Source organism: Erinaceus europaeus, chromosome 1 (genome assembly GCF_950295315.1).
Source record: "Erinaceus europaeus chromosome 1, mEriEur2.1, whole genome shotgun sequence".
In the NCBI taxonomy this organism is placed as follows: Eukaryota; Metazoa; Chordata; class Mammalia; order Eulipotyphla; family Erinaceidae; genus Erinaceus; species Erinaceus europaeus.
The window spans coordinates 120,233,628-120,261,287 of NC_080162.1; the positions used below are offsets into that span (position 1 = coordinate 120,233,628).

The 27,660-nt window shown below is 40.4% G+C and overlaps 1 protein-coding gene across 1 annotated transcript in view; it reads left to right on the forward strand.

Moving 5' to 3' along the window:
• The first annotated feature begins 2,427 nt into the window (after positions 1 to 2,427).
• The window catches only part of DERL1 (derlin 1), a 37,405-nt gene continuing 12,172 nt past the window's right edge, over positions 2,428 to 27,660 (forward strand). Inside the window, exons 1-5 of the mRNA XM_007520805.3 lie at positions 2,428 to 2,811; positions 18,686 to 18,797; positions 23,512 to 23,576; positions 25,148 to 25,174; positions 26,476 to 26,571. Coding sequence (XP_007520867.1) covers positions 2,659 to 2,811; positions 18,686 to 18,797; positions 23,512 to 23,576; positions 25,148 to 25,174; positions 26,476 to 26,571 — 453 coding nt within the window. The 5' untranslated portion in view covers positions 2,428 to 2,658. The remainder of the gene's footprint in view (positions 2,812 to 18,685; positions 18,798 to 23,511; positions 23,577 to 25,147; positions 25,175 to 26,475; positions 26,572 to 27,660) is intronic.

Below are 27,660 nucleotides of genomic sequence, written 5' to 3' on the forward strand. Positions count from 1 at the left end.
GCAGGCCTTCACCATACTAGAGGAAGTCTCAGTACTGTATTTTTTCTTCTCTCCTTTTGTGTCTATCTAAAAAAAAAGTCAGCTCAGAGTAGTGAGTCCACAAAACAAACACTACTTCTATTATTTAATAGCTTGTGGTGATGAGAGGTCTACTCTAAAATAATAGATTGCTAAAACTTCCTGGTTGGGGGAGTCGGGCTGTAGTGCAGCGGGTTAAGCACAGGTGGCCCAAAGCACAAGGACCAGCATAAGGATCCTGGTTCGAACCCGGCTCCCCACCTGCAGGGGAGTCGCTTCACAGGTGGTGAAGCAGGTCTGCAGGTGTCTATCTTTCTCTCCTCCTGTCTTCCCCTCCTCTCTCCATTTCTCTCTGTCCTATCCAACAACGACAACAACAATAATAACTACAACAATAAAACAACAAGGGCAACAAAAGGGAATAAATAAATAAAATAAATATTAAAAAAAAGAAAAACAAAACAAAACAAAAAAAACTTCCTGGTTGAAATTATATCCATGTGACTTGACCTTCCCATTTTTGCTTTAGCTTTGATGTTTACAGAGAAAAAGGACCTTATTTGCTGCTGCTGTTTCTTTTTTTCATGAGTCTTTAAATTTTTTAATAATAATAATATTATTATTTTTTAAATATTTATTTATTCATTCCCTTTTGTTGCCTTTGTTGTAGTTATTATTGTTGTTGTTACTGATGTCGTTGTTGTTGGATAGGACAGAGAGAAATGGAGAGAGGGGGAGAGAAAGATAAGACACCTGTGTGGAGCCTGGGGCTTGAACCGAGATCATTACGCTGATCCTGGCGCTTTGGGCCAAGTGCACTTAACCTGCTGAGCCACCGCCGGACTTCCTGATTTTTTTTTTTAAAGATTTAAAAAATATTTATTTATTCCCTTTTGTTACCCTTGCTTTTTTTTTTTTTATTGTTGTAGGTATTATTGTTGTTGTTATTGATACCGTCATTGTTGGATAGGACAGACAGAAATGGAGAGGAGGGTAAGACAGAGAGGGGGAGAGAAAGAGAGACATCTGCAGACTTGCTTCACCACCTGTGAAGAGACTCCCCTGCAGGTGGGGAGCTGGAGGCTCCAAACAGGATCCTTATGTCGTCCTTGTGCTTTGCGCCACCTGCGCTTAAGCTGCTGCGCTACCGCCCGATTCCCTAAAAATCTTTTTTATTAGATAGAGACAGCCAGAAATTGAGGTGGGGAGGAAGATAGGGAGAAAGACAGAGACACCTGCAGCCTTGCTTCATCACTGGTGAAGCTTTCCCTTGTAGGTGGGGACTGGAGCCTTGAACCTAGGTCCTTGTGTATTGTAACATGTGTGATCAACCAGGTATGCCATCACCCGCCCACCCCCTTGGTTCTAGGTTTGATGTTAACCCTTTGATTTTTATCACAATACTGCATTCATTTTAATTTTCCTAAAACTCCACCTTTTTAAAAATTGTGTTCAAATGGTGTAGCTTTCTGTGAAGCACAACCTCCTCTGTTGCAAGTAATAAACCTGTGAGCCCACAAGTTTGTTCCTAGTCTTCTTTATCCCACAGTGCAACCAGCCTTAAAACTGTTAGGTCTTTGATGTGTTGATATCACAATAGATGTGAAAACAGGAGGAAACGCTGACTCCATTGAAAAAAAAATTAAAATAGATTAAAAATATTTAATTTTTTAAAATTAAAATTAAATTTAAATATTAAAATTAAAAATATTTAAATTAAAATTTTTATTAAAAATAAAATAGATTAAAAAATTAAGATAGATTCGCACGTACTTGTAAATTAGATCCTATTCAGTAAACTAAATTGATAGCCATGGTCGCTTTTGCTTTATTTTCTCCAACATTTCAAACTAGTTGGGAGTGACTGCATTCTCTGCGTAGAAAATTCCTCAGCGGGCTCAGCTCAAATGGCATCTCCAGGCAAGGTTCATTCTAAGTGGCCACTCTACTCCATTGTCCCATTTTATCTTTTGTAGTTTTTTTTTTTTAATCAGTATCTGAAATTCTTCAATTATGTGTTTATTACCTGCCTATCCTCACTAGAACAGAATACCTAGGAAAGAAGGTAGCAGGGCAGTTCTGTTAGCCGAAGCATCTCGGTGTTTAGAATCCAAACTGGCACTTACTAAGCCCTCAACAAACATTTGTGGAATGAATGAACAAACGGAGAACTATTTTTCCCTTTTAAACACAATCAGGTGTGTGTAACCAGATGGCATCTCAGCGGAGAACTAGGTAGAGGGTGTTCAATCTCGCCATTGGCTACAGACGTTGTTGTTGCCCCTGGCAACCACTATTTCCTACCAGTCATGTCATCGCTCCACCTGATCCCGCCCCCTCATCGCCCAGCCCCCAGGGTCAGGACTCTCCAAGCTGAAGTATAAACGGAACTTGCCCTTTAAGTGGCGGGACTTCTGGTCAACGTCTTGCTGAGCCACCGGAAGAGGAAGTTTCGCCGTCGAACGCTCCCTCGCTGGTCCGAATTCGGTGGCGCCACGTCCGCGGGTCTCCGCCTTCTGCATCGCACCTTGGGACGGTTTCCGCCTCTGTACTTTCCACTTGCGGAGCCGGTGGTGCCGTGAGGGGTCGGGGGCAGGGAGTCGGACAGCTTTGCGCATCCTGGCCACCTAAGAGGCGAAGATGTCGGACATTGGGGACTGGTTTAGAAGCATCCCGGCTATCACGCGCTATTGGTTCGCCGCCACCGTTGCAGTACCTTTGGTCGGCAAACTTGGTCTCATCAGTCCGGCCTACTTCTTCCTCTGGCCCGAAGCCTTTCTCTATCGCTTCCAGGTACTGACCGGCAAGAGAGGGAATGGAGACTACAGGCCCCAGGCGGTCTTGCGGCGGCCTCGCGTAGACCTAAGGGTTGCCCTCGCGCAGTGTCTGCTGGGATTTGTAGTGCCATGACTAGCTATTTGGTTGGGCGGGATCCTGTGTTCTCAGGCTGGGTGGAAGCCAAGGGTTTTGGAGCCTGGGAGTAGATAGTTGTAAAGTGACATGCTTTTGGCCAGGTGGAAAGGGACTGGTTTTACCCTTGTGCTAAGTTTGTACACCCGCTCACTGTACTCAGCACGAGGCAGTGGGCAGATTAGAAAGATTTCCAGTCTACTGGGCGGACACCGGTGATTCGTGGTAGACTAGGTGGAACAGGTGCCCTCTGATACCCACGTGGGTGGAATGTGGATGTCAACTTACCCAACCTCCAGTTGAGTTCTTATGGAGATGTTTGAGGTCAGAGGTGCAAAGAGTGAGTTTATTTATTTGCATTGCTCTCAGGCCCTGCGGGAGTTGAATGTGTGAAGAATGAGGAAAGAGTAAATTGCTCCAGAAATGTTATTTTCTTTTTTTAAAAAATATATTTTTTATTTATTAATGAGGAAGATCGGAGGAGAGAGAGAAAGAACCAGACATCACTTTGGTACATGTGCTGCTGGGGGTCAAACTCAGGACCTCATTCTTGCGAGTCCTATCCACTGCGCCACCTCCCAGAGCACGAAATGCTATTTTCGTAAGAAATGAAGGGAACTTCTTCAGATCGGAGCGTATTAGCTTTTAGGAAGTTACTGTCGTTCATAGGATTTTGTGGTTTAAAACTTTAATCATCAGTGACGGGTTAGATACTAAGATGTGACATAAACATACTATTTGGTCTGTGAATAAACCTTTGTCTTTTTTTTTTTTTTAACTGGCTTATTACACTCCTTTACTGATTTCTCAGTTGTAGAGCTTCTCTGTACTCAACGTTGGTGGTGATTTATTTTAGCTTTATGACTTTATGTACTTTCTAGAAACTGAAGACTCAGATTTTTATATTTTCGGTGGTGATTTCCAAACATGTACATTCAGTCGTCTATTTGAAATTGCTACTTGTAGACATCTCAAATGTAATGTTTCCAAAATAAAATAAACTTAAATACTTTTCCCCCTTTGCCTAGGTGTAAATAATGACCTATTGTGGAATCTCAGTTAGTGGTGTAGTCATCCTTGACTCACATTTCATATTCTGTCAGCAAATTCTGTTTGTTGTATTTGAGAGATCCAGAATACTTATTTTATTTTATCTTTTTAAATCAGAGCACTGCACAGCTCTTGCTTTTCTGGTGGGGTGGGGTGGAGGAGAAATTGATCTGGGACTTTGGAGCCTCAGGCACAAGTCTCTTTGCATAACCATTAAACTATCTCCCCTACTTCAATACAATCCTTTTTCATTCACCATTGCAGCCTAGTCCTTTAAGTCTTTCTTCTGGGAAGCTAGAGTAATCCTTTTAACATGTAAGTCAAGTTTTGCCAGTTCGTTGTCTTTTTTTTTTTTTTTTTTAATTTTTTAATTATCTTTTATTTATTGGATAGAGACAGCCAGAAATTGAGAGGAAGGGGGAGATAGAGAAGAGAGACAGACACTTGCAGTACTACTTTACCACTTGTGAAGCTTCTCCTCTGCAGGTGGGGACTGGGGGCTGAACCTGGGTCCTTGAGCACTGTAATATGTGTGCTCAACTAGGTGTGCCACCACCCAGTCTTTTCAACTCCATGAGTAAAGTGAGGCTGCTGAGTGGTCTGCAAGGCTCCTTGCTTTCTTACTGACCTCATCTATTGCTCTCCACCTTGTGAATTAGGCTCCATGGAGGAATCTTGCTGTTACCAGTTAACCCGATTTCTGTTTAAGGTCTTTAACGTGTGGTTCTCTGTCTGCTTCAGGAAAATAACTGTGATTTTCTTCTTTATCTTGTCCAACTCTCTACCTAGATGCCACTGTATTGATGAAGTCAGATCTGCCCTAGGTAAAGCACCACTCGTTCATTCCCACGTTTTTATCCTTAAAACCACTTTGCTGTTGTTATTATTGTCACTGGGCTTTACTACCCTGGGTCCACTTTTTCAGAGGGTGAGGAGCAAGGGGAGGGGTAGAGGGAGACACTACAACACTGAAGCTTTCTTAGGCACAGAGGAGGCTGGGCTTGAACCTGGGCCCCATGCATGGCAAAGGAGGTCCTCCCAAGCGTGCTGTCTTGGCTGACACATCCTTCATTGTTCTTGCATATACACCTCTCAGCATTTGTTTCTTGCATATATGCCTCTCAATATTTGTCTTTTTAGAAAAAAAAGTTTCTTGAGAACCAGATTTTGTCTTTGTCTCTGTTACTCAGAATAGTGCTTGACACATGGCAGGTGCTTGTATTTTGGTTGATGCATAGAAATAATTGGACCCTTAGTAGTGCTGAGCACAGAGGGTACAGTGGTAAATAGAATAGTAAAAGAAAGTTTCAGCTCCCATGTAGAAGTAAGAAGGGTGTGTGATGGAGAGTAACTTGGGAGGTTGGACATTAGAGTATGCTTTGGGAATGTAACTTGAATGGCATACTGTTTATTTTTTTAAAGAATTTATTTATTCATGAGAAAGATAGGAAAGAGAGAAAGAACCAGACATCACTCTGGTACATGTGCTGCCAGGGATTGAACTCAGGACCTCATGGTTGAGAATCCAGTGCTTTATCCAGTGCGCCGTCTCCCGGACCACCTGTTTATTTACTTGTTAAGTCTGTGTGAGCGTTGTGTACTTTGTGCCTGATGACCTGTTGGGTAATGTGTATGCTTGAGGAGCTGTGGTTATAAATCATTCTGTGAGTCAGGCCTGGACAAAAATGGCTCTTCGGCTCTTTGCAAAATTGTGCTCACTTGCATAGTCAAATGAGAAAGACAATAAAGACTTCTAGTAATCCACTGATGTAGAAGGTTGAATCTGTCAACTGATTAGAAGGAATCATTCCTGTCACGTCTACCAGTATTTTCCCATCTTCCTTGCATTGCATTATTTCGTGTATATGTGGTGCATTCTAAGTCTGGTGTGAAGGAGATAGGGCAGGAGGTAGGGCAGTGCACTGACAGCCCCACTGTGAAAAGACCAGTATCTGTGTCTTACGCTACTCGGACTCCTACCCATTCCCAAAACCAAATTTATCTTTCAGACCCACCTGGAGTCACGTCTCTTGCTCCCTTTATTTATTTTTGCAAATGAAGTAGTTGAAGGAAAAGCTGCATATGTGAAGCTGATGTGTGAGGACAAACAGCATGTGGTGTGCTTTCTGCTTGAGGCTCCTCTTAGATGATGAATCTCTAAGCAGCTTTAAAAAATTGGACATGATAGAGAATTGTGACTTCCTGTTGGAAGTGACGGAAACCAAAAAGTTACTGTTCCTTCTTATGTGTAAATTTCTTTGGAATAAGTCATTGATTTGGAACTCCAAAGTTTAAAACGTTACTGCCTTAGTGTGGAGAGTTAGAGATGCATAAGTGTGTGTTTTAGGGTTCCTTATACTGTTGTCCACAGTTCTACTCTCCCACACTTAACACTAATCAGATAGCCCACAATGATGATGTCTTCACATTAACCATCAATTCATTAGAAGAAAGATGGCAATTTTCCCTGGTTCTCATGGTTTTTGAGATTCTGTCTTGCTTACGTGGCTTGCATGATAATCATATTTCACTTCTTTGGACAAAATAACACCTATCTACATGTACTGTGCTTCTCCAGGTGTTCTTTTTTTCGGTAGACACTCCCCCCTGACATAAGTGTCACCCCAGTCTATAGGCAGCAGCGCTTTCAGTTTCTATTTTGTTTGGTTGAAGCTACTTCTAATCTCTGTGGTTTATCTCTTTTGCATGAATTCTATTCCAAAACACATAGTTCATGTTTAACAAAATATCCTGAGGCCGATTTCTTTCCAAATTTGCCATGGCAAAGTATTTTTCATTTTCTTCTAGTGCATTTAAAGTAGTCGTGTCATAGTCAGACCTGGCTTTGCTAGCCTCCTACTAGTTGTGTTTCCTTGGGCAAGCGTTTCCCCCCCCCCCACCATTTCTGAGCATCTATTTATTTTCCTGATATTGTATACATTAACATTATATTAATATTGTTCTAACTCCATTCTCTATTACTAACCTAGTGCAGGTTTTTTTTTTTTTTTTTTTTATAAAAAGGAAACATTGACAAAACCATAGGATTAGAGGGGTACAACTCCACACAATTCCCATCACCAGAACTCTGTATGCCATCCCCTCCCCTGATAGCTTTCCTATTTTTTTAACCCTCTGGGAGTGTGGACCCAAGGCCGTTGTGGGATGCAGAAGGTGGAAGGTCTGGCTTCTGTAATTGCTTCCCCGCTGAACATTGACAGGTTGATCCATACTCCCAGCCTGTGTCTCTCTTTCCCTAGTAGGGTGGGGCTCTGGGGAAGCAGAGCTCCAGGACACATTGGTGGGGTTGTCTGTCCAGGGAAGTCTGGTCAGCATCATGCTAGCATCTGGAACCTGGTGGCTGAAAAAAGCCAAACAAATTGTTGAACAATCATGAACCTAAAGGCTAGACTAGTGCAGATGAAGAGTTGAGGGATACTCCATTTTGTAGATAGCTAGTAGGCATATTTTAGTTATATTCCAAAGGGCCTGTGGCTATACTAGTTTTTTTTTTTTTTTCCCTGAGCCTGAAATCTGATATGAAGGTGGATCCAAGTTGTTGTCTGGGGAGATGATGTCGTGGCTGGAAAAGGACCAGAAAGCTGGATCAAGGAAGAGAGTAGCCCTCTAATATGGGAAAGGGGTATACATATTGTTGAGTGTAAAAACCCTATCGATTTGATGTGATCTGGGGCCCATATTCAGCTTAAGAGCCTATGTAGATCTGAGCTCACATTCTGTGGTCATGAGTAGGAGCATTCCATACTGCCCCAATATTGACCCATCTTCCTCAGGTGTAACATAGAGTATGTTGTCCAGCCTCCCATTCAGAGGATGGAACATTCTCTACCGTTGTTGATCCAAGTTGAGGGCAAGGTCCTATGGGGGGCCCACAAGGGAGTCTATTTTGTTGTTCCTGATAGAGGTGACTAGTAACAATGGAAAGAGGGATTTATTTGAGGTCTAGGCCCATCATGTCTGTTTGGGAATCTCAGGACTCCCCGACTAGGGCCCCAGGTGAGGGGGTGGCCTGATAGTGACTAAAGAGTCATTAAATTATTCTAGTCTCTTGCCCTTATTCAGCTTTTACCATCCTTGCTTTGGTAAGGTTAGCTTTGGAGTGAGTGAGAGAACTGTAATAGGAAATAGGTGAGGAGAATATCCAAGTCTAATTAGATACTATTTCATTAGGAACTTTATGCTAACTCACTGCAGACTATTGTGTACTTTTGCTTTCAGGTATATATTTTGCCCTAATTTATGGATACATGTGAACATATGCTCTATCTTATGGGACCTGGTCTATATCTAGGTTTGGGACTTTGTCAGGACTTTGAACCTTCTGGAATGGAATCTGAGAATACTATGAAAGGAAAGGTCTCACGCGAGTAATGATGCTGAAGGGTTGTCATTCCATGCCTGACATCTCTGGATACAGTCTGAAGTGAAGCATGCTGAGGTGATACTCGTTGCTTTGATTAGGTTGGGATTGGTGAATGCAATATCATTTGGTATGAATTGAGAGAAGCATACAGGAAAGTGAGCCCCACCCTAGAGATTCCAGGACTGGGAGAAATATAGGCTCTATAGAGGAAGTGGGAGGTTCCTGCTGTCTTAGGGTTAAAAAGACAATAGATAGTTATTGCTGTAATCACATTATTAGGCAATTGGGTTAACTTTGAAATATCCCTTTGTTAGGATTTGCCGTATCATGCACATCATCATCATAATTTATGTCCTTTGACATTATTTGTATATAGCTGTGCCATTGGTTGCTTCTGTCTCCCTGGTCTAGGCTTTTAGGAGAGTCAACATATCGAAGACTCAGCCTATGTGTTAGAAAGACTCAGTCTGTGCTTTAAAAAGTTTGAGACATACAATCAATTTCCCCCCCCTCATATTAATTAAACAGTGATTTATATGACTACAAATTAATAGGAGTGTACATAAACACCATTCCCACCACCAAAAAAGACTGTGCTCCATCCCACTCCTCACCCCCATCCCTGTCCTGGGAAGCGGAACCTCCACCCTCACCCCAGGTGAGGTTTCCACTCCTCACTCCCATCCCTGCTCTGGGAAGCCGAACCTCCACCCTCACCCCAGGGTTTTTACTTTGGTGCCCTACTCTCGATTTAGTTAGATCCTGCTTTTAGTTTCCCTTTCTGTTCTTCTTTCTCAGCTTCTGTTGATGAGTGGGATCATCCCATACTCATCTTTATCTTTCTGACTTAGCTCACTTAACATAATTCCTTCTAGCTCCATCCAAGATGGTTCAGAGAAGGTGGGTTCATTGTTCTTAATGGCTGCGTAGTATTCCATTGTGTATATATACCACAGCTTTCTCAGCCACCTAGTGCAGTTTTAAAGAGGGAGAGAAAAGTAGAAACTAACATTAAATGTTGTAATTGTAAGGCTTGTTTGAATTTCAGAAACACAAAAATGAAACACACACATGAAATAGAAACCTCCAAACTGAGGAAATGTCTTCTTGTAAAAGAAAAATGTTTAAAGTGCTCAGTCCAAAGTCTGATATTGAAAGAATAGCTCCTGGTTTTCCTAATCTCAGCTGTTGGACACTTAATACTCTAATTTTAATTTGTAGTTGGACTTGAACTATCACTGCTGAATCATTATCCTGTTTTTGTTCCCTTGAAAGTGTTTCTGGGGCCCCCCGGATGTGGCAGTAGCTCCAGAGTGTGATTTGGCCTAGTGCTTCAGTTTGCCAAGCTTTTGCTTATGTTATTACATTTAATCCATTGATGGTAACCCTAGTAGATTAATTTAACAGAGTGTGTTGGGACTGGGGAGCTGGCTCAACAGTAGATCCAAATACCTTGCATTCATGAGGCCCTGGGTTTGATTCCTGCCTCTGCATAAAAACAGAAACAAACAAAAAAGATAAAATAAACATAATCTCACAAATGGCAGAAAAATGCTTATTTTCGGGGCTAGGTGGTGGTGCACCTGGTTGAACGCACATGTTATAGTGTGCAAGGACCCGGGTTTGAGCCCCCGGTCCCCACCTGCAGGGAGAAAGCTTCACAAGTGGTGAAGCAGTGCTACAGGTGTCTCTCTGTCTCCTCTGTCTCCCCCTTCCTCTCAATTTCTAGCTGTCTTTATCAAATAAAGATTAAAATTTTCTTTTAAAAAAATATGTATTCTCTTCTTCACTCATAAAAACAAAAGGAATATCTTGGTGAAGAGAGATATGCACACACAGTTAAGGGAAGTGGACTTGGTCTGTGGGTTGAGCAAAGACGTGGCCTCAAGATTTGGGTTTAGAAATGTAGGGGCTATTTTGGATGGAGCTTGAAGAAATCATGTTAAGTGAGAAGTCAGAAACAGAAGGATGAATATGGGATGATATCACTCATAGGCAGAAGTTGAAAAGCAAGATCAGAAGAGAAAACACTAAGCAGAACTTGGACTGGAGTTGGTGTGTTGCACCAAAGTAAAAACTATTTCAGGTCCTGGAACATGATGGCAGAGGACCTAGTGGGGGTTGTATTGTTATGTGGAAAACTTGGAAATGTTATGCATGTACAAACTATTGTATTTACTGTTGACTGTAAAACATTAATCCCCCAATTAAAAAAAATTAATAGGGAGTCGGGTGGTAGCACAGTGGATTAACACATGGTGCAAAGCTCAAGGACAGGCAGTGAAGCAGGTCTACAGATGTCTCTCTGTCTCCCCCTTCTCTCTCAATTTCTCTGTCTCTACCCAATAACAAACAAACAGTAAATAAATATAAAACTGTCACTGCTTCCAAAGATTTCATAGATCAATAATTTTTTCATGGAAATAGGCTCAAATATTTTCTTATTACTTAATGTAAATAAAAGACCTGAAATTTAGAAAAAAAAATGTTAGGGCTGATGTCTTGGTATCTACAACTTTTTTTTTTTTAAAGGTAACTATTTTTATTATTATCTTTATTGGATAGAGACAACCAGAAATCAAGAGGGAAAGGGAAGATAGAGAGGGAGAGAGACAGAGAGACAACTGCAACACTTCTTCACCACTTGCAAGGTTTTTTCCCTTGCAGGTGGGGACCAGGGGTTCGAACCAGGTCCTTGAGCAGTGTAACGTGCAATCAACCAGGTGCACCACCACCAGGCCCCAATATCTCTGGCTTTAAAACCTTAGAATGCAGATGTTGCCCATTTATTCATAACTTAAAAAAATTTTTTTTTATTTATAAAAAAGGAAACATTGACTAAAATAAGAGGGGTACAACTCCATACAATTCCTATCACCAGAACTTTGTATGCCATCCCCTCCTGATAACTTTCCTATTCTTTAACCCTCTGGGAGTGTGGACCCAAGACCATTGTGAGATGCAGAAGGTGGAAGGTCTGGCTTTATAATTGCTTCCCTGCTGAACATTGACAGGTCGATCCATACTCCCAGCCTGCCTCTCTCTTTCCCTAGTGAGGTGGGGCTCTGGGGAAGCAGAGCTCCAGGACAAAATGGTGGGGTTGTCTGTCCAGGGAAGTCTGGTTGGCATTATGCTAGCATCTGGAACCTGGTGGCTGAAAAGAGAGTTAACATACAAGGCCAAACAAATTGTTGATCAGTCATGAACTTAAAAGCTGGAATAGTGCAAATGAAGAGTTGGGGGTTAATCCATTTTGTAGATAGCTAGTAGGCATATTTTAGTTAAATTCCAAAGGGCCTGTTACTAGTGTTTTTTATTTTTTTAAAACATATTTTTAAGGGGGGGAAGAAGAAAGTGAGAGAGACAGAAACACTTGCAACATTCTTTCACTGCTTGTGAAGCTTTCCTCCTGTAGGTGAAGATTTTATCTTTAAAAAATTTTTTTAAATATTTATTTATTTATTCCCTTTTGTTGTCCTTGTTTCATTGTTGTAGTTATTATTGGTATTGTTGTTGGATAGGACAGAAAGAAATGGAGAGAGGAGGGGAATACAGAGGGGGAGAGAAAGACACCTGCAGACCTGCTTCACAGCCTGTGAAACGACTCCCCTGCAGGTGGGGAGCCAGGGGGGCTTGGACTGAGATCCTTAGTCTGGTCCTTGCACTTTGTACCACTTGCGCTTAACCTGCTGCGCTACTGCCCAACTCCCGATTTTATCTATTAACAGGAGACAGAACCAGAGTGTAACTGCCACATGCGATGCTGGGGATCAAACTCAGAAACTCATGCCTATGAGTTCAGTGCTTTACCCACTATGCCATCTTCCAGGCCACAGAAAAATCTTGTTTTTGATTATGGTAACCATAAACCTCACTCTAGACTCCAGAAAAACCTTTGCAATTTTATTAGTGGATTGGGGGATTTTAGATTTTAGTTCAAGGGTGACTGTAAACCACTTTACTTCTGTTGTAGCTAGCAATAGAACTAGCTGAACTAATAACTAAAGACACTGTCAAGTATATATTTTAGAGACAGAAATTGAGAGGGAAGGCGGGTAGAGAGATGTCTGCAGTCTTATTTCACTGTTCATGAAGCTTTTCCCCTGCATATGGGGACCTGGGTCTTAAACCCTGGTCCTTGTGCACTAGAACATGTGCACTCTACTGGGTGTGCCACTGCCCAGCCCCAATGTGTAATGTTAACTTGAAGGCCTTATGTATCAGTGAACCCTTGGGCTTTTTGCCCTTGTTAGGTGGGGTGGGGGTAGAGGGCTCTGTTGATTACCTGAACTCTAATGAAGAGTCCAGCTTTCCTCATAAAAAGGGTGAAAATGATCATGGGGCCAGCCTTGGGGTTGTTATAGGTTAAACAGGATGACTCTTCTTTTGCAGCCTCTTCTGTTCATTGTGCTGCCTCTGGCTGCTTTACCACCCCACTCCCCCCAAAAGCACTGCTCTGTTCTGGTTTATGGTGATACAAGGGATTGAACCTGCCTGGAACTTGGGGGTTTTAAGCATGGACGTCTTTTCATAATCATTATGCTACCTCCCTTACCCACTCTGACTGCCTCTTACGGGATTAATGAAGACTTTCTTCATAGGGTCAAAAACAAAAGAAAAACTCCTCTCTACATTCACAACCCTGACTGTAAAGTTATAATCTTACCTTGTTTACTTGTTTGAGCAAAGAAGGGGATTTAATTGAGTGCCTTCAGTGGCGATTTTAGAAATATATTGTACTGCATTTTTTTGAAGAGATGTGATGTCTCCTTATGTTCTCAGATTATTATGATTTTAAAGCAATACAAAGATAATATTAAGTCTTTTTAATCAATGAGAAGCAAATATACCTCAAGGGTAAGCTTAATGAACGGGAAAAGAAAATTAGGTATTTTGACAGATACTGCTTTCAAAAAAACAGGTGCACACAGTGGCTAAAAATAGTGCAGTGTTGTCAGTGTTGGTGAAAAATAGAGTCAGAAAAAAACAAACCAAGGTTTCTTTTCCAAAGTCAGACCTAGAGTAACTTAGAAAAATATGGGGGTAGTTTAAAATGTGAATTTGTAAAACAAAACAAAAAACAAACCATGTCAGCATGAGTCTCCTAAAAGACTGTAGTAGTCATATAGCCACACATTAAAAACTTTTTTTTTAAATAAAACACCTTTTTAATTCACCATTTTAATTCTAACCTCTCACATAATTCCTGAGCTGAGGAAGACAGGAGTCATAAAATAAAGTCACTGGGTTGATGAAAAAGCACACTGAAAGGTCCAGAGTTTTCCAAGGTCTCTGTGCCACATCAAGACCAAGACCAAGGGTCTGCTTGCTTTTCATAAATAAGGTGAACAACTTTGTAGCTTTCTGCTTAGTGCCGTTTAAGATCATGTAAGTATAGTAGTACTGGGAACTTTTACTAAAAGTCATTACAACTCATAATCATGATGTTACTGGTGAGAGGCATTGTAAAAGTTGGGGTTTGGCATCATCAGCTCCGGAGACAGACTGTCTGACAAAGCTCTGGCCCTACCATTTACTAGTTGTTACTCAAACTCTTTTCATCCTGTTTCCTCATCTATAAAACCTACCTCCTGAGTATATATAAGTGAGTAGGAGAACGCACACTATTTATTAACCATTAACCAAAGTAGGGCAGATATTATATACCATTCACTTTTCACAGATGGAAATTAGGACATAGAAATAACTTGTGAGCTAATACTTAAATCTAGGTTTTATTTTCAGTTCTCTTTCCACTAGACTATACTGTTTCTATGATAAAGTTGTGAATGAACCAAAATGAATTTTAACCTAGGGTTTTTGGAAAGTCATATATATATAAAATACATAGTCATATATATAGTATATAATATATAATATATACTTTATATATTACATAAAGTAAATATATATAATTTTCATATTTACTTTTTATTTATTTATATATATTATTTTTATTTATTTTTTGATATGTATTTTTTCTTCCACAGGTAATTAAACTCTGAGGATTATATTCCCACACTTGGAGAGACTATAACTTGTTAGCTTTGTGTTGACCAGGTGCCACAACTAGTACTCTCCATTTTAGCTACACCATAACCGTTATGTTCAATTATGCTTTTACAGTTTGGAAGAATTTTGTACTCATTTTCTGAGACCAAACTTTCTGTTTCTTGTGCCTACTCTGCTTCTTTGCATCTGCTGTTAACTCCTCGATGGCGGAGTCATGTCTTCTATGCCTGTGTTTTCGACTCTAAGCCAAAAACAAGGCTATCTACCATCAGCATTGCTCTGGAGGTACTAACTAGACAAGAATGGAATGAGACACCAACTTTTTTTCTTTTTTTTTTTTCTTTTTGTTTATAAAATGGAAACACTGACAAGACTATAGGATAAGGGGTACAATTCCATACAATTCTCACCACCAGAACTCCGCATCCCATCCCCTCCCCTGATAGCTTTCCTGTTCTTTAACCCTCTGGGAGTATGGACCCAGGGTCATTATGGGGTGCAGAAGGTGGAAGATCTGGCTTCTCTAATTGCTTCCTCACTGAACATGGGCATTGACAATTGACAGGTTGATCCATACTCCTAGTCTGTCTCTCTTGTTCCCTAGTGGGGCAGAGCTCTGGGGAAGTGGGGCTCCAGGACACATTGGTGAGGTTGTTGGCCCAGGGAAGTCCGGTTGGCTTCATGGTAGCATCTGGAACTTGGTGGCTGAAAAAAGAATTAACATATAAAGCCAAACAAATTGTTGACGAATCATGAACGTAAAGCCAAGAATACTGTAGATGAAGATTTGGGGTCTCCATTTTGGAAATAATTAGTAGGTCTATTTTATGTATATACCGAGGGGCCCATGACTTTACTAGTTTTTGCCTGAGCCTGACTTCTGATATGCAGGTGGACCCAAGTTATTGTCTGGGGAGATGATGTCATGGCTGGAAAAAGGGCTAGAAAGCTGGATCAGGGAAGAGAGTAGCTCCCAAATATGGGAAAAGTGTATAAATATTGTTGACTGTAAACCCCATCCATTTGATCTAGAGCCCATATTCAGCATAGGAGCCTATGTAACCTTTCCATCCCTGTAGGTCTGAGCTCACATTCTGTGGTCATAAGTAGAAACATTCCAAGTTGCACTAGTTTTAGGACCCATCTTCCTCAGGTGGTCGATAAGAGTATTTTATCCAATCTCCCTTTGGAGGATGGAACATTCTCTACCATTGTTGATCCACATTGAGGGCAAGGTCCTATGGGAGCCTATAAAGAGATCCATTATGTAGTTCCTGATGGAGATGACCAGTGACAATGGAGAGAGGGACCTATTTGGGGTCTAGGCTCATTGTGTTTGTGTGGGAATCCCAGGACTTCCTGGCTAGGGCCCCAGCTGATGGGTTGGCCTGATAGTGACTAAAGAGTCTTTGTTTAAGTATGCCAGTCTCTTGCCCTTATTCAGCTTTTGTAGTCCTTACTTTGATGAAGGTTAGCTTTGGAGTGACTGAGGGGAAGTATAATAGGAAGTAGGTAAGGAGGATATCTAGGTCTAAGTAGAAAACTATTTCATTAGGTACTTTAAGGTGTCTTTTTAGGTCTTTTTACTAGCTTGCTGCCTTTATTGACTCCTGCAAATTATTGTGCACTCTTGCGTTAAGGTATGTATTTTGCCCTAATTTATGGATACATGTGTACATCTGCCCTATCTCATGGGACCTGGTCTATATCTAGGTTTTGAGGCTTTATTAGGAAGTAGACCACCCAAAATAGAATTAAGGAGTCCTATGAGAAAGGAAAGGTCTCACCCGAATAATGATGATGAAGGGTTGACTTTCCATGCCTGACGTCTCTGGACACAGTCTGAAGTGAAGCATGCCAAGGTGGTATTGGTTGCATTGATTAGGTTGGGATCAGCAGATGTAGTATCAGTTGGTGTGATCAGTTGGTTCGTTTCTCAAGAAGCAGGAAAGTGAGCCCCACCCTAGGGTTTCCAGGACTGGGGGAAATAATGGGCTTTATAGAGGAAGTGGGAGATTCCTGCTATCTTAGGGTTTAAGAAGGCATTGCTATAATCAAAATATTTGGCAATTGGATTAACTTTGAAAATCCTATTGCTAGGATTTGTTGTATCATACACAGTATCACCATAATTTATGTCCTTTAATGTTATTTATATATAGCTGTATCTTAGAAAGTAATGCCTCAGTTGCTTCTTTTCTCTGGTCTAAGCTTTTAGGAGAGTCAAGATTTCAAAGAACAAGTCATTATTAGAAATGTATGTTCAGCGAGGAAGCAATTACAGAAGCCAGACCTTCTACCTTCTGCAACCCTCAATGACCCTGGGTCCATGCTCCCAGAGGGATAGAGAATGGGAAAGCTATCGGGGGAGGGGGTGGGATATGGAGATTGGGCGGTGGGAATTGTGTGGAGTTGTACCCCTCCTACCCTATGGTTTTGTTAATTAATCCTTTCTTAAATAAAAAAAAAAAAAAAAGAAATGTATTAACAGTTTGAGCCCACTGTTAAAATTCAGTCTGATTACCAATTTGAAGTCTTAAGTGCTTAGATTGAAGAAACATATACTCAGCCTATGGTCTGTGCATTAAAAAGCTTGAGACAATCAATTTTCTTCTTTCATATTAATTAGTGATTTATGAGACTATAAGTTAATAGGAACGTACATCAACACCATTCCCACCACCAAAGGACAGTGTCCCATCAAACCCCGCCCCCCCAGTGAAGCTGAACCATCTACTCTCACCCTCCATCTAGAGATTTTTACTTTGATGCCCTATTCTAACCAACTTTTTTCTTTTCTTTTTTTCCCCCTTTCTTTTTCTTTTTCCTTTTTTTTTTTTTTTTTTACCAGAGCACTGATCAGCTCTGGCTTGTGGTGTAGGGGACTGATCCTGGGACTTTGGAGCCTCAGGCATGAGAGTCTGTTTGCATAACCATTATGCTATCTACCCTACCCCCAATCAACTTTTCTTTATGGAGTGGTATACTTGGAAAGCCCAAGAGGCTCAGTTTTCGAGTATTACAAGTAATAAGGTTTATAAGGTTGTAAGATATGTGTGTAAATGTATGTATAGTTCCACATTGCACCCTTGGTGGCTACGTATTTTTAATGTTAGAAATGAATATCTTTACAGAAAGTTATAAAAGTAAAGTATAAGTATGAAAAGGGATGAATTAATCCTTTTAACAGTTAACCATTAGCCCCCAATAAAAGTGAAACAAAAAGAAAAAAAAGGGAGGGAGACAATGATTATAACACTTATTTCTTGAAAGTAATTCCAGAAACAGATCAATCATTGTTGGAAGGAAACTGGGGAAAAGAGGGTGGAGAGTGAGGCTTAACTTCTTACTGTAAACCTTTCTGTGGTTTTCTTGTCTTTGTGAGGAAAGGATGCTGTTTTAAAGTCTTTCTTTCTTCCTCCCTCCCTCCCTCCCTCCCTCTCACTCTTCCTCTTTCTTTCTTTCTTTCTTTCTTTCTTTCTTTCTTTCTTTCTTTCTTTCTTTCTTTCTTTCTTTCTTTCTTTCTTCTACTATGTAGGACCCAGAAATTGAGAGGGAAGGGGGGATTCAGAGGGAGAGAGAGAGAGACCTACAAACTTGCTTTACTTTTCATGAAGCTTCCCTCCTGCAAGTGGGGAGCTGGGTGCTTAAACCTGGGTCTTTGCACATGGTAACATGTGTACTCAACCCAGTGAAGATTTGTTTTTATGAGAGAGAGACAGAGAGAGAATGAATAAGAGGAATGACATGAGAGCCTTACCAGAGCACCTCTCAGCTTTGGCATGTTGTGGTGTCAGGGGTTCAACTTGGGAAAGAATATTGTTTTAAAGTCATGTATCCATGTCACCTAAATAGGATGGTAGTCTGAATAAAATATTTTTATTTTATTCTACCTTTTGAGTACATTTTTGACAAGATTTGCCAGCCCAGTATATTTATTTCCTAAATAGATTACTGTACTTCTAGATTTTGTGTGGGTGTGTGTGATTCTTTTTTGAAAGGATTAACTATATGCCTGATCCCAGTAAAGACATATCTATTTGTCTATATATTTTATTGGATTTTTCACTTGCTTAGAAATATTTATTGTTTACTTGATATAGCAGTTCTTTATCACTGATTAGTAAGTAAATTGATATGACCCTTAGCTGGCATGAATTTCTCCTCAGTTTTCTTGAACTGTTTTGGCTGTTTTTCTTTGCTAATTCTTTGTCATTGAGAATGTTTGCAGTGGTCAGTTTAATTAAGTTAAAATTAAATCAGTTAATTAGGCTTAGGGAAGCTAATGACTGTATTTTTTGATCTGGACAGATTTGGAGGCCAGTTACTGCCACCTTTTATTTCCCTGTGGGCCCAGGAACTGGATTTCTTTATCTGGTCAATTTATATTTCTTGTATCAATATTCCACAAGACTTGAAACAGGTATGTTATTCATAATTGTTTTAAGTATTGCCTAAGTGACTAGTCCTTATGTTTACTTATTGAAAGGATTTTAAAGACAGTATATATAAAGAAATGCCATAATGATTGTAAATGCTCTTTAAATAGTGCTTGTATCAGGACTCTACTAAGTTCTTCACTTAATTTAATTTTTAATCCTCATTGCCATCATGAAGTATAAGTAGCAGTATCACCACTTAGTAGGTGAAAGAACTATGAGACGGCATCTATGCATCTTGCCTGTGTCCATAGTGACTGAGCTATGTGCTTGTCACTTAGTTTGATATCTCACTTATTTTTGTCACACAGCAATCCTGCCTTTCAATGAGCAATTGAGCTGAAGTATATGTATCTCCTAGATTGGGCTTGAAAAACTGTTCTATACAAGTAAAAACCTGGAATTTCTCTTTGTATATTTTTAGCTTTTTATTTGATAGGACAGAAATCGAGGGGCAAGAGGAAAAGGAAGAGGGAGAGGGAAAAAGACAGAGGGAGAAAGAGGGAGAGAGAGAAGCACGCCTATAACATGCTTCACGGCTCTTAAAACTTTCCCTTTGCAGGTGGGGACTGGGGGCTTGAACTTGGGTCCTTGTGCATGGTAACATGTACACTTAACCAAGTGCTCCACTGTCTGGCCCTAACTTATTCTCTATTATTCAAATACCCAGACATAGCTGGGATTTAAGAACATGGCAATTTATCAAGTATGACTATGTATGTTATGGATAAGGTTCTTTAAAATCTTAAAAGTTTGTTACTGAATTGCTATCTATTTCCTATAACACCCATTATGCTTTTCTGAGTCACTTATACTGAGGATTTTCAAAAGATTGACCTTAATTCTTATATACCTGCCCGCTTTAAACAGAGGCTAGATAATTCCAAACCACTTTTGAATTTCAGTGACTTTGAGAATTGTCAGTCAGTCTTATAACTGCAGGGAAATAGAAGAATGAATATTTGATGTGTCAAATATAATTTCTCCTTAAATGGACATTTGCTACTAGGTGCTTATATATAAGAAAGCAAGAGACTGTCCTAGTGTGGTTGTTGTGTAGTAGATAATAACTACTGGAAGGGTCCTACTCATTCTTATTTTAATTGAAGAGCAAGAGAGTTCAAGAATTTAAAATCACTTGACTGAGATGAAACTGGTAACCAGATCTCTCAGGAATTAGATTCTTAAACTCTCCAAAATAAGTGATTTTCATCCTCCCTTTTTAATGAAAGGTATCAGTTTATTATGAAACTTACTTTCATAATCTTTGTGTCACTCAAGTAACTGAACTAAGGATTAGGGGTTCATTTGTTAGTGTGTGTATATATATATATTTCTGGTATCAGTAGTAAAAGCTAAGTTAAATATGGGTGGTCATGACCAGTTTAAAACTTTTTTTCCCTTTTGTTGCCCATCATTTTTTTGTTATTATTGCTCTCTTTGTTGTTGGATAGGACAGAGAGAAATCGAGAGGGGAGGGGAGGAGAGGAGGGGAAGACAGAGGAGGAGAAAAAGACAGACACCTGCAGACTTGCTTCACCCCTTGTGAAGTGACCCTCCTGCAGGTGGGGAGCCGGGGGCTCGAACTGGGATCCTCATGTCAGTCCTTGTGCTTTGTGCTATGTGCCCTTAACCCACTGTGCCCAGTCTCCTAAAACTTTTTATTATGGCAAAGTTTTATACAAAAGTTAAATGCTTAATGGACTCTTCCCTTTTTTATTGGGTTAAAATTCACATAGCATAAAGTTAACCATTTTAATTTGTTCTCTAAGAGATTTAACACTGGTTTGCAGAATTATAGTATTTCAGGGGTTTAGTTTCAGACTGTACCCAACACCCAAGTTCTGTGCTTCCCCACCCCACAAGCTATAGTTCTCACTTTCTCTTTCATCACTTTACTGGAGGGATCAGTGGTTTACAGTACAGTTGTTGACATGAGTATAGTCTCTCATCTCCATGTGGTAGGTGTCTACAACAAAACACTCTTGTCCCCAACTTAGGTCCTTTTCCATCACCATACACCAAGCCCCTTCCATCCCTTCTTTTCCTCTCCTTTACTAGAGTCCTTTGTTTTGGTGCAGTACATCACAAAAATATGTTCCCCCCTCATATATTTTGTTTACTTACTTATATTTATTGACTAGAAACACAAATCAAGAGGGAAGGGAGAGAAAGACACTTGTAGCCTTTCTTTACCACTCAAGAAACTTTCTCCCTGCAGGTGGAGACTGGGGGCTTGAACCTGGGTCTTTGTGCATCGTAATGTAATGTAATGTAATGTAATGCAATGCAATGCAATGCAATGCAATGCAACTCAACCAGGTGTGCCACTGCTCAGCTCCTTGGTTTCTTTTTTAATTGCAAGTTTGTATGCTTTGATTATAGGTAGTAGATAGTTCTGGAGTTGACCATGCTTAGTAAACCAAGAAGTAAAAGAGAGCTACCAGATGGTTTGGCATTTACAATGTTCAGTTTTTTGGTCTTCATTATACTTACAGTTTAGTAACCATCACTACTAATTCCAGACATTCATCACCTCATATAAACTTCAAACCAGTCATTGTCCTCCCCCCTCCCCGTCAACTCCTAGCTCATCTGTTTTTTGTTCTTATTTAAAAAAAATATTTTATTTTTATTTATTTTGCATAGAGACAGGGAGAAAGGGAGATAGAGGAGAAGGAGGAGAGAGAGAGAGAGAGAGAGAGACAGACAGACTTGCAGCACTGTTTCACTGCTAGTGAAGCTTCCCTCTGCAGGTGGGGACCAGGGGCTTGAACCTGGGTCTTTGTGCACTGTAATGTGTGCACTCACCAGGTGTGCCACTGCCTGGCCCCATGTTTTCTGTGTTTATAGATGTGCTTATTTGTGACATTATATGCATCCTCTTGTGATTGGTCTCTTTCACTTAGCATGTTTTCAAGGTATTTCTGTGTAGCATGTATTAGCACTTCTAACTTATTGCTAGATAAGATTTTATTATATTCATCTACTACATTTTGCTTACCCATTCATTTGGTATGATGGACACTTTTTTCCCCTCACTTTTTGCTGTTATTAATCCTGTTGCTCTGAACATTCATGTTCAGGAATTTTTAAAAAAAAAATTTTTTTTTAAGATTATTTATTTACTTATGAGAAAGATAGGAGGAGAGAGAGAACCAGACATCACTCTGGCACATGTGCTTCCGGGGATCAAACTCAGGACCTCATGCTTGAGAATCCAAAGCTTTATCACTGTGCCACCTCCCAGACCATGTTCAGGAACTTTTTTATTTATTCATTTTTTTAAAAAAATTTTTTAACCAGAGCACTGTTCAGCTCTGGCTTATGGTAGTGCGGGGGATTGAACCTGGGACCTTGGAGCCTCAGGCATGAGAGTCTGTTTGCATAACCATTATGCTATCTACCCTCTGCCCATTCAGGAACTTTTTAAGCTCTCTCTTTAACCCTCTTATGTTAAACAAGAAAACAATGACCTCAAGGTGAAAAGATTCTCCAAAGATCACCAAGGTAGTTAGGATAACCCATCTAGGGCAGAAGCCAGGTGTAATGATTCCCAGCCTTTTCCACCATACAAACTTAGGGTAACATTTGGACCAAGTGCATTCCTTGTCTAGTGAAATATATAGCAGTGTTGATGTAACAGAAGACCCAGTTTAAGATGAGTTAATTTGTAAACTCCCAGCTATAGGCTTGCCATATAGTATAGCACTGCAGTTCATGTGATTTGTTACTTTTTAAGTATTACAGAGGAATCTGTAGAAACTCACAAAGCCAAAAAATAGAACAAACAAACATGAAAAGGAGCAAAAGTTCAGAAATGTTAGAATTTCAACTCCAGTTCATAGTGCCCCCCTACCACAGGCACCCTTAACATTGTAGTCCGTGTTCATTGTGAGGTACTAAGGCAGAAGTAAGGGAAGCGGGTGGGGGTGAGAGGAGGGCTTCTTTTATTATTGGAAACCTACTTTCTTTCAGGTAGATTCTTATTCTACCTTTCTGATAGTTTAATCTGTCAGGATTTAAAAACTGACTTTGTTAGATAATGTGGTGAAAGGGAAGGTAACTATTTGAGTTTGAGTGACTTTACAGTTATTTTTTTCTTTTACCTACATTTGTACTAGTCATCCAACTAAAGATATAAGGAGTCATTCATAGAAGGGACAGCTGGGTCGGTGTTGATTATTTTCTGTCCATTTAGTGGAGAGAGAGGGAGAGGGAGAGGAGAGAGAGGGGGAGAATTCAACAGTAATCACCTTAGTAGTCATAGTGGAGGAAACACAATAGTAGGCAAAACTGATGTGGTTACTTTCTTACAGGCCTGATCTAAGGGAGGGAGGGCGAAGGGATTAACCAGATAATCACACTATGTCATTAGGTCATGTAGAGAGCCATGCAGGGAAGACTGGTAGGCCTTGACAGTCTCTGGACTTTGGGGTTTTATGGTCTATATTAGCTTATGGTAGTCAGAGCATGTTACTGAATTCAGTTCAGAGGACACAGATTATACTTCATGGATTTATTGAAGTCATGATTTTAAATGTTTTTTATTCAAATGCTCTCCTTTTATTTAAGAGGATTGACTTTTAAAGTTATCCTCATTTTTACATTCTCTAATTTCCTTATGTGTTTCTCTGTATAGCAGTTACTTTGTTCTAAAATTCCAAATGGTAACATTTGGCTTGTTTTTGTTTGCAGGAGCTTTTGATGGGAGGCCAGCGGACTATTTATTCATGCTCCTCTTTAACTGGATTTGCATTGTGGTATCCTTCAGTCTGTTATTTTGGGCCAGAAATAAACCAGGGTTTCTTTTTTTTTTTTATGCCCCTACTCCCAGGTCTGGGGAAATAATATTCTGCATAAGATTTCAAATGCTAATGTTGACAGCTTTGTTTACTGTAGTTAATAATTAAGATAATAAAAGTTTTTTTTTAACTACAGTGTAGCAGCCCCTGAGTGATGACAGTGTCTTGCCATTGCCTTTGTGGGACTCATCTACATTTGGTTGAGTTTATAATTGTTCCCAGTTCTCTGTGTTCTTGTGTCTGACAGCTTGTTGACTGTAGCACAGAGAATCTGTGCCATAGATGGCTTTTGAAATCTGTGGTCCTTATTTGAAAATTAATTTTCTTTTTCTTTTCTTTAATTGCCACCAGGGTTGTCGCTGGGGTTTCATGTGGGCATTATGAATCTGCCACTCCTGGCAGCCATTTTTTTCTCCCTCCCTCCCTTCCTTCCCTTTTCTTCCTCTCTCTCTCCTCCTCTGCCCCCATCCTCATCTTTCTATTTTATTTGATAGGACAAAGAGAAACTGAGAAGGGGGGGATGATAGAGAAAGAGACACCTGCAGACCTGCTTCACTGCTTGTGAAGCGTCCCCCCTGCAGGTGGGGAGCTGGGGCTCAAACATGGGGCTTTGCACATGGTAATATATGCACTCAACCTGGTGTACCTCTATCAGCCCCCCAAATTAATTTTTTTTTTCAAAATTAATTTTCTGTCAGCATAATTTTCTGACTTTGTTGCTGTTCTTCTCTTGGGGTTCTAAATAGTGACTTGGACCCTCTACCTGACTGTAGAAGAAGATGCATCCGTGCTGTGTGTTATCTACACTTGTCCTTAAGTCTTCTGCCTCTAGACTTTGGGCAATAGGAGGACTTGATGTCAAGTTCTGTGTCTTTGAGGTTTAACTTGAAACTTTACCAGGAGCCAGAAAATGTGCCCTTTTGGACGCCCTCTCCCCTCCTTTAAAGGAAGAAGTAAAAAAAAAAAGTTTCAACCATTGTGTGGAGCCTCAAGTGTGAGTAGAACCACTGTGTTTTAGAGGATACAGACATCTCCATATTGCATTTACAGGAAGGATACTAACATGGATTGGTGAAACAAGGCAAAGAGGGCACAAGGAGACCAAACTGTCATGTGCTGAAGCAGTGCATTTAAAAAAAAATACTATATTTATTTATTGGATAGAGACAGCCAGAAATTGAGTGAGAGAGAGAGAGAGAGAGAGGCGTATCTCTGCTTCACCACCCACAAAGCTTTCCCCCTGCAGGTGGAGATTGGGGCTTTGAACCTGGGTCCTTGCGTTATAACATGTGCTCAACCAGGTGTACTACCACCCAGCCTCAAACAGTGAATTTTAAAAAAATCATTTCTTTGTCACTGTAGTCTAGTAGGAGGTCTGTCATGAAGATTGCAGATACCTTTGTGTTCTGAGATATTGCAAGCAATCTGTGCTATAGGGAAGTTTTCCTTCAGAACACTGGAATGAAGAGAACATTTTTCTAGGTGTAGAGTGCTTTGTTTGTATCTGGTCTTTAACTTTACAAACCAAGATTACTGGCTTAGCAATGGATATGCAAGTAAGTGGCTTTGTGTGTGTGTGTGTGTGTGTGTGTGTGTGTGTGTGTGTAACTACTCAATATCCCTTTGTCCTTTTTTATATTTTAAATGCTTTTAATTATTTATTTAGTAGAGACAGAGAAATTGAGAGGGGAAGGAAGGAGAGAAAGAGACACATGTAGATTTGCTTCACCACTTGTGAAGTTTTCCCCCTGCAGATGGGGACCAGGGGCTCTTTGTCCTTATTACTGATGACCTCTGATAGAAGTTTATATTAGGGGACTGGGTGGTGGTGCACCTGGTTAAGCGCACATATTACAGTGTGCAAGGACCCAGGTTCAAGCTCCCAGTCTTCACCTGCAGGGAGGAAGCTTTGTGAGTAATGAAGCAATTCTGCATGTGTCTCTGTCTTTCTTCCTCTGTCACTCTTTTCCGTGTTGATATCTGGTTGTCTCTATCAAATAAATACAGATAAAATTTTTTTATATTTTGTATTGCATTAATTGGATAGAAGTTTATATTATTAGCTGTTTGATAATTTGAAATTATAGAACTATAGCTATTTTTTTTATTTTTATTTACTTGCATAAATTAGTACTCCCCTCATTTCTGGTTTCTTAATATTTGAATATTGATGTTTATGTAGTAAGATCTATTCATGATCTACAATATTTAAAAATTGAGATTGTGGGAGTCGGGTGGTAGTAGAGCGGGTTAAGTGCAAGTGGCACAAAGCTCAAGGACCGGTAAGGATCCCGGTTGGAGCCCCCAGCTCCCCACCTGCAGGGGAGTCGCTTCACAGGTGGTGAAGCAGGTCTGCAGGTATCTATCTTTCTCTCCCCCTGTCTATCCTCCCTCCTCTCCATTTCTCTCTGTCCTATCCAACAACGATGACATTAGAAGTTAAGCTTTTCTGTTTTTGTTTTTGGGTAACAGTTTGACCCTGGTATTTATGAATCCATCTATATTAATAATCTTGTTTTAGTATAAGATTTTGTAACATGAATTATATGGTCAGATAGAAGGATTGGGCTAGGGAGACAGCATAATGGTTATGCAAAGGCTCTTGTGCCTGAGATTCTAAGGTTGTAGATTCAATCTCCAGCATCTACAATGAGTCAGAGCTGAGCAATGCTATAGTATCTGTCTCTCTCATAAATAAATAATAAAAAAGATAAAGTTATAATTGAGGAATTGAATTTCTTTTTTCTTTTTGAGTAGCCGCCGTATGAGACTGGAGGAGAAAGTATATTCACAGTAAGCTTCTGCTGTAAGTCCCTCTGAGGCCTCGTTTTCACTTTTTTTTTTTTTTTTTTTGCAGCTGCTGATGATTCCTCTGATCATGTCAGTACTTTATGTGTGGGCCCAGTTGAACAGAGACATGATTGTATCGTTTTGGTTTGGAACACGGTTTAAGGTACTTTCAATCTAGTTGGAAAAGTGTGCCTTTTATTTCTTTTTGATGAAATCCTTTTTTTCCCCTAGCCCAGAGTGTACTTTTTGATGCATCCAGTAGAGGTCACTGCAGAGCATTACACCATAGACAAGCCACTACTCCAGGTCCTAGGATCTCTCTTTTCTCTTCTCTTCTCTTCTCTTCTCTTCTCTTCTCTTCTCTTCTCTTCTCTTCTCTTCTCTTCTCTTCTCTTCTCTTCTCTTCTCTTCTCTTCTCTTCTCTCCTCTCCTCTCCTCTCCTCTCCTCTCCTCTCCTCTCCTCTCCTCTCCTCTCCTCTCCTCTCCTCTCCTCTCCTCTCCTCTCCTCTCCTCTCCTCTCCTCTCCTCTCCTCTCCTCTCCTCTCCTCTTCTCTTTCCTCTTTTATTAATATATTAAGTTTTTTTATGACACACAGGGGTGGGGAGACAGCATGATGGTTATGCAAAAGACTCCTAGGCCCCAGGTTCATAAGCCAGAACTGAGCAGTTCTCTGTGGTCTCTGTGTCTATCTCTCATTAAAATAAAATAAATGAAAAATAAATAAAAAAGCTAAATGCACTAATGACATATTCTCAAAGGCATGCAGCCATTCTTCTCACCCGTGTATTTCTTAGGCCCACCTGGAATCCTTTGAGATTGATACTTCTCACTACAGCTCTTCAGGCCTGTGTCCCTGTGTCATCTCATTTATAGGAGGGAGGAAAGATATTCGTATGGAACTTTGTTTTAAAAAAATCTGTGCTGGGACCAGGCTGTGGTGCACCCAGTTAGGCACATATAGTACTATGCATGAGGACCTGGGTTTGAGCCTTTCTTCCATTGGCATCAGGATGCTTCATAAGTGATCCCTGCTGTCTACCTTTCTCCCCCCCAACTTCTGTCTTTATCTCTGTGTCTCTCTATCTCCCCATTACTCTCAATTTCTCTCTGTCCTATCAAATAAAATAGGAAAAAAGGGGTGAGGGACTGAGTGGTGGCGCAGTTGGTTGAGCGCACATGTTATGTTGTGCAAGGACCCAGGTTTGAGTCCCTGGTCCCCACCTGCAAGGGAAAAGCTTCACTAGTGGTGAA